Source organism: Schistosoma haematobium, chromosome 5, assembly GCF_000699445.3.
Source record: "Schistosoma haematobium chromosome 5, whole genome shotgun sequence".
Classification (NCBI taxonomy): domain Eukaryota; kingdom Metazoa; phylum Platyhelminthes; class Trematoda; order Strigeidida; family Schistosomatidae; genus Schistosoma; species Schistosoma haematobium.
Window position 1 is genome coordinate 12,424,808 of NC_067200.1, and position 13,836 is coordinate 12,438,643.

Below are 13,836 nucleotides of genomic sequence, written 5' to 3' on the forward strand. Positions count from 1 at the left end.
CTACTAGGAACTATTTAAATTGTATTGTTTTTTGAAAGTATAGGTTAGATCCTATTGGAATTCTGATGAAGAGCTATACAACTTATTAAGTGATTCAATGAACAGGTTATGTTGATTATCTCTTCAAAACATGTTCTAGAACACTTTATTCCCGGCTACTACAAACTTCATGAATGTGTAGATGCAATTTGTAACTGAGCTACTATAACATTAACAAAATGATGAATTTAAATATACGGTATCTCTGTCAAATATTGTTAAAGATGTTTGATAGACGATATTATCCATTTTAGAAGCATACACTCGGACTCTGATCATACTTAGGCGAGAGCATTTATCTAGTATTGAAGGAACAGTATCATGTGATCTGGATGCCGAGTGTACAGAAAACATCTTTAAATGCTTTTATTTTCTACTATTTACCTGAAGACACTCGAATGAAAGTATCACCAAATGAAACTTTAGAGTGATTAACTTTTAATCGTTTAACCTTTCATAAGCATAATTTGCATTTTCATTTTCAATAATAGTTTTGGAAAATAAATCTAAAGTCACCTATCTACCCTAACTAAAGTAATTTTTTCCTAATTGATATATGATTGGCTCACAGCCGAATGTTCGTATTTTGTTGTTTAGGTATACTTTTCATTGCATAACGATATAAATCACAGAATATTTTATAATCGAGGATTATTGAACAACTGTTTTTTATTCGTTTCAGGACTGTTAATGATGACTAAACTATGACTGAAATAACATTTCCAGGTTTTGAGGTGAATGACTACAACAATAGTTTAGTTTTTCTCAATCGTAGCCGCCTCCTTGGTGATGACAACACTTGCACACCCTAATGACCCAGTTAAGCTATATCATCTAGAACACTTGTTTCTGGAGTTTCTACTATAGCAAAGGGGTTCATTGAAAAAAAAGACCAACGTTAATAATTCATAGACCGGGAGTGCAATTTTATTCCCAAATCTACAGGGGTGCGAAAGCGTAAAAGTGTTTCGCTTAGACAACTAGCATAAACGGCAATAATACCTCCAAACAACCGAAGGAGAGGTTAAAAAATATTTCCTCTAAAAATTCTTTAAATTATCTATCCCTACAGATTTCCGTAACCGATGGTTGGGCCTTTACAGTAAGAAGACAAATCATCTGAAACTACTCCATATTCCATATTTTTATCATGACACTCATTAAATTAATATTCATCGGACTATTTCTAAAATACCATCTTGTGAATTTCAACGATTTTAAATAAGTACAGAATAGATTTATAACAAGAAAACAAAATAACCAACAATAATGTGTATACAATAAAGATGTAAGTAAACATAAAACTTACAGCTGCAGCAATTGCTGTCCCATAACCTGATACTGTACATGCGCATACAATCATAGCGATTAAATGAAAACCTGAACATATTGCAATGCATATAAATTCCTAATAAGAGAAAAAACAGTGATAACTTAATTAAGACTGAAATTAATTTCAAAATTAGAACAAATATGTAAGCGAACAACTTTGTGTCCAGTTAGATCTTTATCAGGCTTCAGTCTTACATATAGTAGTATTTAGATGGATATGTGAGCAAAGACATCTAAATACTGTTAGAGAAAATACTTTGATCGTCTGACTTTTCAAGGGTTAGTCTTCTAATAGGAAATTCACTTCTTGAGTTAGGATACCCAAATGATTTAGTTTTGTTTGGTGAAGACTCTGACAAAATACGGAGGCTTCTGATAATTAACAGCAACAATGATAGCATGTTTGAAGTGTCAAGGTGGCGACAGTAGTTGTACAAACTTCTTTTGGATGCAAAGGTTTGGTTTGTGAACATGGATTCCAATGGCTTCAATAATGTGGAAAAGACGAACTTGAAAACCATGCGGAAAATTTGATAGACTCAAGAAAGAAAGAAGAATAAGACAGCAATTAATGACAGCCGAACAAGAACAGAGAAAGTCAAGGCTCAAGTTGAATACACAGAAGGAAGCACGCAAGTGAAGGAGGGCATCGGAGTTGACAAGCAGAAATACGTGGAGGAACTACCGACGGCAATGGAAAAAACTTCAAAAGAACGAAACGTGACATAACCATATGATACAATGAAGAAACTGGTAGGGAAATATAGTAAATCACAGAGACCAGTCAAGGATAAAGAGAGCAAGACAATCACTGAAATTCAATGATAAGGGAACAGATGAGTGGAACACTTCGAGAATCTGTTGAATAGACTATTGGATTCACCGAACTTCAAAGCCACACCAACAGGCATTTCTGTAGATGTCACTCCACCAAAGGCGGAAGAAATCAGGATGGCCATCAGATAAATGAAGAGCGAGAAAGCAGCAGAACCTGACAATATACCAGCTGGAACATTCAAGTCAGACAAAGACGTAACTACAAACATGCTACAAGTCCTATTCAGGAAGATTTGTGAGGAGGAACAAGTGTTGACAAACTGGAAAAAAGGATACTCCATCATGATACCAAAGAAAGGAGATCTGAGCAGGTGTGTGAACAACTAGAGATGCATCACACCTCTGTCAGTACCAGGTAAGTTTTCGACAGTGTTGCTGAACCGGATTGAAGATTCGGTAGACGCCTAATATTGGCATCAAGATGCTGGATCTCTTAAGGATCTGTCGTGCACAGACAAAATCGCGACACTACGCATCATCACTGAACAATCAATTGAATGGAACTCCTCACTATACATCAACTTCCTTGGTAACGTGAAAGAATTCGACAGTATGGATAGGTGACCCTTATGAAATCATTTTTGACACTATGGTGTATATGAGAAAATTGTCAACATCATACAGAATTCATACGACATACTACACTACAAACTGTTGCATGGAAGACAGCTGACAAGTGTATTACAAGTAAGGACCTGAGTCAGACAAGGCTGCTTACTTTCCCCATTTCTCTTTCTTCCGGTAGTTAACCGGATGAAGACCTCCACATCTCAGAGAAAGCACGGAATGCCATGGACAGGTTGGATGAAACTAGACGATCTGCGGTTTCCAGATGACTTACCCCTTCTATCTTACACACATCAAAAAATGCAGGCCAAGACAGCCCGTGTGGCAGAAGCCTAGGCAGCAGTAAGTCTCAACATTCAAAAAGGGAAAAAACAATAGGAGATCAACACAATCACACTTGATGGAGAAGCTCTGGAAGATGTGGAATTTTTAACGTGTCTGGGCAGCATCATCGATGATGCAAACACAAAGGCGAGAATCGGCAAAGCAAGGACAGAATTTTTACAGTTGAAGAACATATGGTACTCGAAACAACTGCCAACCACTATCAAAGTAAGAATCTTCAGTACGAATGTCAAGAAAGTTCTACTGTACGGAGTTGAAAATTGGGGAACTACTACAATTATAATCAAAAAGGTTTAAGTAATTATAAACAGTTGTCTACGCAAGACACCAACTATCCGTTGACCGGATACCATCTGAAACAACCTACTGTGGGATAGGACAAACCAGCTTCCGTATGAGATGGAGATTAGGAAAATACGATGGAAGTGGATAGGAAATACATTGTGGAGATTATCAAACTGCATCATGAGACAACCGCTAACTTTAGATCTTGAAGGTAAATAAATAAGAGGATGGCCAAAGAACACACTACGTCGAGAATTGAAAACGGGGATGAAGAGGATGACTAGCAGCTGGAAAGGATTGTCCAGGACAGAGTTGGCTTGAGAATGCTGGTTGACGGCCTGTGCTCCTCCATAACGGGTAACAGGCATAAGTAGTTAACATATAATGTAGCTGATTAACCAAGTACAGATTTCCATACTCAGGCTTCAGTAACACTTTTTTAAGGGCAGTTACATTAACTGGGAGCCCAGACGGAGGCATGTAAAGTGAGATTAAAATTTGCTACCTTGATAAATCAGATTACATACATCAATTAACTTCATGTTATCTAGTACGCAACAATCAATGATTTATATCAATACATTAATGAAATTTAATTCCAAGAATTCTAAACGCTAATCTGCTTTAATCTAATTAAAACCACAGCATTCAAAGATTATGTCATCATAATAAGCTACTCATCTTCTAATCAACAGTTACATTGATAACACTTTTTAATTATTGATTCTTAAAATGCCACTCATCATCAAAGTTAAATCTAAATTCCTTTCGTGTTTGTCATACACCTGCTACCACTCACGTATGACATAATAACAAGGGTTTATATCAGTTTATTTCTCTCCTGCATTCCTCACTATCTTACAAGTAAATGTTTTTTCTTCTTGGTTACCTAGGTAACCTAAACTCAACTTATTCGTGACTTTTATCACTATCACAACAGTACACATTAATTTACATAGGACTTTGATATCATACATATACAAACATATACACACATATTCTTATAAAGAAAACTGGTGTTTTCATAGTTTTTTTTTCCATTTGCATGATTATGTTATTACAAATAGTTTGATTATTTTCTATTGTGTCATAAAATAATTCATTTTCTTCTTTAAAACACACGTGACTTGTTCTTACTCTGTTATATAGTTTTTATGATCACTGGTTACAGACAAATGAATGGACTGGACTTTCATTTGTAATGTTTATTATAGAACAAAAAAAGAATTTTCCCTATGTATATTACACTCCTAACAACATTCCATTTAATCTGCAAACTTGTAAAATAATGATTATGTCAAGTCAATCCAAATTTATTTCACTGGATTATACTCCTTGAATAACATGTTCAAACCCTAAAATCTTTCCGGTTATTGCTTATACTCTTACTAATTCTATAGCTACGGGATTTGAATCGACGACTACATCTCTTTGCTAATGTGGTATGGCAACTCGAACTGATGTACGAACGTACAAAGTTCTACGTTGGTACTGACTGACTGATTGACTGAGTCAATCCATGCAGACTACACATATGTCAACAAAAAATAGTTCAGAATTTCGACAAGAATATCAACAAGGGAATAATTCAACCCTCAATTATAACGATCTAACTATCCTACCCAGTGAACAATTTAGTGACTATTTGGATTCACTAATTCAATGGATAGTATGTGGAGCGTATGGAGCAAAATGTACTGCGCTCGAGTTCCAAAGTAAACATCAACAATGGAATGTCACAGATACATTCAGCTAACAAATCCAAATTAGGAAGAAACAAATGTCCGGGATTACACTGCTAGTCATAATTCATCTACTTTAAACACATACTTGAGGTTTTCTTTTTGCTTCTAGAAATTTTAAATCTTGACAATGAGTCGCGTATGTATATTACAGAAAACATTTTCAATAACTAATTACAACATGATTTAAAGATGGGGATCTTCTTTATTCAACCACGAGATAATATTAAATAATATGAGAGATGCATAAGTTAAACTGATCAGTTGTACTCACAGTATTTCTGTTTGTGTTGTTTTAATAATCAAAAACATTTTAGTAATACTTTAATCTTTGTGAATTACTGAGGGCAAAACTTTAATTTGAAAAACTTTTTTTTTCTATCTGAAAGTGCTAGTCATGGAAAATTGTATACCGATACCCAAATGTCTATTAGTAAACATTTATGATTTAAAACAATAGTGTGGCGCTATAGTTATCGACAAAAATTGAGATTTATTTTATTTTCAACGATATTACTATGTAAATTGTTGAAATAACTAAAATTTATTTCAGATGGGGGGGGGAAGAGATTTAATTGTATGAGTTAATAGAGGTTTGTTTCGGCCTATGAACAGTACTTACTTAAACAATAATAATAATAATAATAATAATAATAATAATAATAATAATAATAATAATAATAATAGTATGAAATCTGTTTTGAATAGTGACAGTAGTCCAGTAAAATATCGTACTAAATTCGTCAACGAAATCAATTTTTCATTTGATTTTCAATTATTTTAAAATCATATATACCAATGGCCTGTTTCATGTGTTATTGGCTTCAATATCTCTTTTTTATACCAGAGACGTTATTCAACCTCATATAAATCTAAAGAATATCTGAATTACTGAGCATTAAATTTTACGTGGTTGATTCGCTTATTCAATAAGTAATCTGAGTTTTAATAGCTTGATTGTAATTCGACCTTTACAGATTTCGCTAATATCAAGACAATTGACGAAAATCAGACATAGTTTTTTGTTTTTGGTCACTAAATGCCCGCCAATTATTGACCAATTTAATCCCAGCAGTATAGAGTTTTGTAGATTGTTGAGTTTCAGTTGATACCATGAATGGATGAATGTTAGATCACCATCGAAAAACTGAAGAAAATAGTTGACAATCGCGCAATATCGTAGATTGGTTAAACTCATACATTAACACCGTTGGATGCCGGCTCAGTGGTTTGGAGTTTAAGCGTTCATGTATGAAACTGAAGGCCCTGGGTTCGAGTCTCGCCTGTGAGATTGTGAATGCGCACTGCTCAAGAGTCCTATGCTAGGACGAAACGGCCGTTCAGTGCTTCCAGGTTATTAGTGATAGTCTAACATTTATCCGTTCATGATATCAATTAAAACTCAATTTAAACTTCGTAAAGCTTTAAAAAAATATATAGATTATCATAAAATTTGTCCTTAGAAAATACAACACAGTGACGACTATAAATAAAAGTTTTCTTCCAGTGAATTAATCACATTTAATGAATGTAAATTTTGTTTTAAACTATACAATAAGAAATAATAATCTACAATTCCAATTTATAACTTAGTAGATATAGTTTTATTAATTAGTTAATATCATATCTATATTTGATGTATGATAATTAATGAGAATTTAACTTTCAGCTATCTATACTCATAAAATTAACTTCGATAATACGCAAAAATATAGAATTGTGTACCATAACGTTTTTAGTTGTTTATTTATTTCTTTTTATCGATCAATCATCAGCTGATGAAATAGAGTAGATCACTTGACGACTTAAAAGTTGAAATGAACTAATTTTAATATTTTATAAAAGTTTTAAAAAGCTAACTGATTAAAAAAGAAATATGTAAATGAAAAAAAGAATATAGAAAGAGAGAGATTTTGTAAATGATGAATTTCATATTTTTTTTATTTTATAAATGAGAATATATAAATTAACCTTTTAGTTGACATGTATTATGTAAACTGTATAGATGCATATGTAACCTATAGTGGAACAGAACAAAAATCAGCTTCCAGCTGAAGAGAAAATGACGAAAAGACAATAGAAATGGATAGGATATACATGACAAAAATCACCAGACTGTATCATGAGGCCAGAACTAACTAGGAATCTTGAAGAGAAACGGAAAAGTGGAAGGTCAAAGAACACACAGTGCACCAAGAATTGAAGGCAGATATGAAAAGGATGAATAGTAAGTGGGAAGGATTGCCTAGGACAGGGTTGGATGGAGAGTGCTGGTAAGCGGTCTGTGCTGCTTCATGAGGGGTAACAGGCGTAAGTAATCAAGTATATATATACATATATATATATAACTTTTCCGTTCGAACTGTATACTTCCTGAAATACTGTTACTACTTATAACTTAAATAAAATATCTGAATATTCTCAGTAAATATTCTCGTATTTGAATTAAAAACGAAAACATTCAGAAATATTATATTCAATCTTCTTAATGGTAATAGTTAGTTGGATAAAATCCTACGGTTCATTAGTTGAACACTGTGTTCATATGTGGAATATGTTCTAGAATAAAACTTCAAACATTCATATTATTGATCTATACAATTAACTAGTTCACAAAGTTTAAAAGTGACAGCATCTATACTTAGATTACAGACGAATGAAGCAAAGCATTAAGGTGATTCTTACAAAAAATAATGGTTAGTTCATAAGTTAAACTATTGCCTTACATGTATTCTTACTTATTACCTTAAAATTAATGAATAGTTTTATTCTGTAAATACTTTTATCAAGCCAAATAAATGAATATTTGTAAGGTCTTGTCATCAGTTTTCATATAGACCTTTTGCTTGTAGACCAATAGGAAGTGAACAAGTGTATAGTTAACGCTGGCATATTATCATACTACTTTTAAAGATATCACTAGAATTCAGTAGATTACATCTCAAAAACATATTCTGTTTTATACATAGTTTGATTTTTAGAAAAATACCCTAAAATATATGATACGCCAATTATTCAATCTAATCTTTTAATTGATTCAATCATAAATGTTCAACATTTGGATTTGACAAAACATTTATGAAGCCTACTTACACAAAATAATGTATAGTAATTTTGGTGGAAATTTCTTACAATTCATCGGTAATTTATATCATAATATAATGTTGTCGACAGTATAGGATTATGATGACTGTGGAATTTCATTGAAATTACGAGTTGATCTAAGTCAGCCATTGAAAATCTGGAAGCACTGGATGTGCTTCCAATGAAACTCAACAACCTTCACAATCACATACAGACAATTATGATGTGCTCACTGGTGTCTAACATCGAGGTTGAACTTCATGAGTATCGGTGAAAATCTCTCACTAGTTGAGCTAAACGGTGTCGGATGTGAAAGAGATACCCAATGGATGCAACTGAAGGTCATCAGACAATGTTGTGGATTGATTGCTGTTAGGTTCGTATACCAATGGACACCGACTCAGTTATTAAGAGATTTGGGCATTCGTGTGGGAGAACGCAGGACCTAAGCTCAGTTACGGGTTGCAGCGCCATTGATGTGTACAGTTAGGGACCTTCATACTAGAAAGAAACGACCGTTTAGTATCTTTAGGTTTCTAATGTTGTCTCACTTAGATCGGTTAGTGATTTAAATAGTCAGTTTAGTTGAAAAATCAATAAAAGTTGAAGTGCATTGAATAGTTCTTTATTTGTGACTTTTCAGCAGTAATCACCACGAACCGTATGACTTAAATATCTCGCATGTAAATCAATTCAGGATTGTCGTCTAAAACATTGTTAAATAATCTTGAAATAACATAAAATAGCTAAGTAGTTCTTAGGTTTCTGTGACTCCACATGGGATACAATTTTATCATGAAAATATTTGTACAAGTTATTTTTGCTATCATTAATATGATATTAAAGATGAATGTAAAGGAGTGAGGAGAAAAATGCAGATAGACAAATACATAGCCGATAATTGTTTCTTATAGATTACCTTAATTATTCACTTGAATTAAGAAGTACATTCTTTGACATGCAAAATTGAGTAAACGGTACCATCAACTGCAAAAACTACAATCAGCACTTAGATCTTAAGAGTTCAAATAATTAACTAATCTCACCATTCCAAACCAAGCCCATAAAGGGCGTTTCTTGCTAGTGTAAAACTTTACAGCAGTACGTACCCATGACCTTATTGGGAATCAAATACAAAACCATTGGTCTTGCATGTGCACACTTAACCTTCAGATCACCTTTACGACATACAACGGTTTAAATGATTAACTCTCATTCGTAATGGCGCAAAATCAACTTCCAAAGCACTTGATGAGTAACTGCCTGAAATTCAACATGGTTGAAGTGCACTAGTAGTGGCTTCTCAAAAAAATTCCACAAATTGTAGTCTGAAGATAGTTATTGGTGCTAGTTGTCTCCACAAACCTGTTGTAGGAATGCCTACATTTTGTCCGCCAAACATCCATTTATTTAGCTGTAGTTGGACTGCTAAATGTTTTAATACCTTCATATGAATATTAAAAATCATTGATATCCAAGCCTAATAATAGAAGTCACTATTAACAGATCGATCAATTAAAAAGTCACCGTTTTGTCTATTAGTTTATTCTGTAAACACTCACAGTAGGCATAATTCCGACATTCACTTATTCACATACCTAATGTTTTTAAGAATACTTATACTGTTATTTCAATGAATATTCCTAACTAGTTTTTATTTCGCTTGATAGAAAACAAAATATGACTAATTAATACAATTATTTATAAAACTAAAAGTAGGATATTATCTTAAAGAGGCTGATTATTAAAAAATTCACTTTAAAAGTACAGTTTATCACGCAAGTGCGAGTTACTAAGAAGAACAAATGAAAAAAGATTACTTGAATTCCATTGCAGAATTTTAAACAAGTTGAAAATGGATAGAACCAATGTGAGAAATTCACAGTTAAATAAAACTATGCAAGGATAAAACGCTTATTATAATCAAAAACTGTATCATATCTGTCAATTTCAGTAAATTTATTTTTGCTATTTAAAGTGGTAAGAAGATAAGGAAAAACTACAACCAAGATCTGAGAGAGATGTCTGGGCACGCAACCAGAAAGACCGGTTGAGTTTTGTGAGACGGCTTAATATTAAGGAATTAATGGTGTTCGCTAGAAAACCAGAGATGTGGATATAAGCCTCACACTCAGCATCAGTTCCTACAATCACCAGAGGTGCGCCTAAAATAAATCCAGGCTCAAGGTTTTCTACTGACCATCTCTAATCACGTAACTCCCTAGCATAATGCATGTAATCCCACGGCACTCAGACACCAGCGCTGACCTTGTAAGTTAACCAACAGAATTTGATCAGCACTGAACAACTAAATAAACACGATATTGAGCATTTTTTCGTGATCAGTCGATTGGTAAAGGTTAAAACTCGATAATTAAGATAGACCATTGTGTCGTTCACGAAAAACAAAGAAGATTGAGCGACGTTTTTTTCGACGATATCATCTACTTAAGCTTAACATTCGTATACATATTTGTATAGTAAATATAGACCTATAAAATGATAGGAAAGATTGCATCAAAAAGTGATTCGAGACTTTAATTATCTAGTGAGGTTACATGATAATCAGGAGTAGATAAGAATAGAAGAGTGAAAATGGTTATGATTCAGAATTATGAAAGGTAATTGTCCGCTCCACAAATATGAAAAAAACGAAAAGCACAAAGACCATAATAATAAGTAAATAATTATCATGAAAAATTGTCAGATGATGATAACAACTGATTACGGTATAAAATCACAAAACACTAATTTAAATTAAAAACAGGGAAAATAAACAAGATTATGCTACAGAAGGGAATTAGGGTCAGGGAAGGATGAAAGGTTAGACATATTGTTTTTGCACGCAGAGTTTGATAATCTTAAACGGCAAAATTAACAGAATAAATAGTAACATACTACAAAACGAGAGCTTCATACCTACTATATGATTTATATTTAGTATATCCTAAGGTTTGTTTGAAAATGTTACCCTAGTTTTAAAATATTTTGTTAATTATTTTTACCCTAGATATTTTTTCTCCAGTAGAATATATTTGTTTCTTATAAATCATAAAAATTTTTCTTGAAATATAAGGTTTCATGTGTGTTTTGATATTTTATTAAGATGATCATTCGCAAAACATTAGATATACATCAAATGATACTATTTGTTGACAAAATTATTGCCTATTTACTCTGAACCAATAGTCCAATTTTTAATGGAAAAAAACAATATAAGGTCAAAATTATCTGTTATACGATGAGCCGTGAAAACGCACCAGATAACGCGGAAAAAATTAGGTTTACACAGCTTAAAGCAATCAGCACAAATGGCTTCAGTTGCTCTCTTCCATTTTTGTAACTGTGAAACTTTTATTCAACGAAAGCACTCTGCAAACAACACTGAAACAGGTTGTGTTTTAACTTTAAGGCCATTCTCTACATTACAAATTAAAGGGATGCGCAACATATGAATAGATAATCATATCCAAATGTCCGCCTGCCACTAGCTTTCTACTCAAAAACAACCTTACGTACATTTCAAAGTAAACGAAGTTGGAATAGAACTACATTTGCTTTCCACCTTGGATAAAAACCTTTAAAACAACTATGGATTAACCAAAATCATTTCAAAAAAGGAAGCTGTAGTACTTTTTGCTACCTTTTCACATAAATTCCGACTCGAATGTTATATGAACCTATAAAAAAGAAGCATATACAAATTAGCGATTTGTTGGTGTCCGCACTGCGATGATGAAAAAGGTTCTGTACTTGTTCCTTTTACTCAGTGTAGTTAATTTCTTGGAGGTACCGTTTGGAAAATTGCACATTGTATACATCAAAACTTAACTGCTTATAATGTATTGTTTGTCATTTAACACACCAGCATTCTGACGACTGTTTTAAAATACAATTGTTGAACTGTACAACACTCAATAATACCCGAATCCGGGTTTTTACGAACAAAATGATATGAAAGCAAATAGAAGATATGAAGACAAAACATATTTTACATTTTAAATATGTTTCGGATTTGTATGCATTTAGAATAAGAATGAACGGATATTTCGTTTCTGTTTATTATGATACCAAATACATAGTAATTGTTTAGTTTAAGAGGTTTACCTATGATCTTAATTGATATAGTATAATACTCTAGACACATCGCTTTGATATACACCAGCAGATATTTTCAGACATTAAAGCATAAGCATTATAAAACACTTAATAAAATGACTCAAAACAACTTCGTAACTATTTTATAAAATATTAATTATTAGTTCTACCAAGATATACAAACCAGCTATATGAAACGCGCACTTGAAAACTAAGACCGTCAAATCATTACCAAGAACGGATAAATTAGGTTCTAAGAAACCCCGAGTAAAGTATGAGCGATGAAAATATAGCCTCTAACAAGATATCATACGGAGTACTCATATCGAAAGAAATAAAAATAATTCGCACAGTTGCTAGTATCCCGCATCTAAATAACTCTTTATCTTTATCGATGCGGGAAGAGCTGAAAAAATACTTGAAAATATGTCACCGATTTTACGTTTTATATACAAAGTCTTCAGTTGATATCTCGATATGTTTCGAGAATACTACGCGAAAAGCGCTATAAACTGAACTTAAACTTACGATTAGTGTCATAGGCCCGGAAAACCTGTATATTGCGTTTGTAAGGTGTATACAATAGAAAAACAATGAAATCAATGTAGTCAAGATTGCAACGAAGAATAACCATCCTCCAGGGCCAGGAATGACGTAGTTCGGTGACACAGCAACAAGAATGATAAGTATAATATTGAGAATAATCTCAACGATTTTGAAAACTGCTGGTATTGTACTTGCGTAAGCTGTGTTAAGCGACATCGCAAATTAGAATTTAAAAAAGTGCGTACTTTTTTCTCGTAAATCAAAACAGTGTGGTGAGTTATAACAAATAAACTATTAATCACGTGTCACAGTTGATTGTGATTCAAATCTTAGTTAGGCGAATATACTAACGCAGAAGAAAAATTTAATCTTCATTTAGAGAAGCTAGCTCTAAAATCACTTATTTTCGCCATTTTACAATTGTTTCTGTAAGTTGTTCTTGATTACTGGCCACATATCAGTTCCAATGAATTTCTAAAGGAAAAATTTATTTACTTTAACTTCGCGCACTGTTATGGGTAATATCATTGACGCATGTGTCATCTCATAATGACAGGAAGTAATACTATCAATACTCTGAACACCAGTGGGTATGTGTACCAGAAAAAATTCGGTTTTTAGCCTCAAAGGGTTAGAGGTAATTTTCGTTCGATTACCATCTGATTCTATGGGTACATCGTAAGGCTTTGTCGTTTTTTAGCAAAACAGCACGTCCAGTTTACTAGTGAAAACACCTCTTATTTTCAAATTATCACAGACTCAGTCGTTTTGTTTGTTGTTTTGTTTGATAAGGAAGGATTTTGCCTCATAATTGTGCGTTGTTCATAGGCATTTCAAGGTTCGTCAATATTATGATCTGATATAGCATAACGCACATATTCGTGAGACAGTTATTTAAATTTTGATAGTACTGTCACATTGTGATCAATCCTCAACAACAGATGTTCTAATAAACTTGCAA

General features: G+C 32.9%; 1 protein-coding gene across 1 annotated transcript in view; it reads right to left on the bottom strand.

The window, feature by feature from the left end:
* MS3_00009169 (uncharacterized protein) overlaps window positions 1–13,150 on the bottom strand; it is a 57,514-nt gene extending 44,364 nt beyond the window's left edge. The window contains exons 1-2 of the mRNA XM_012941235.3: window positions 12,858–13,150; window positions 1,349–1,447 (exon numbers count right to left, since the gene is read on the bottom strand). Coding sequence (XP_012796689.1) covers window positions 1,349–1,447; window positions 12,858–13,091 — 333 coding nt within the window. The 5' untranslated portion in view covers window positions 13,092–13,150. The remainder of the gene's footprint in view (window positions 1–1,348; window positions 1,448–12,857) is intronic.
* Window positions 13,151–13,836: the final 686 nt, after the last annotated feature.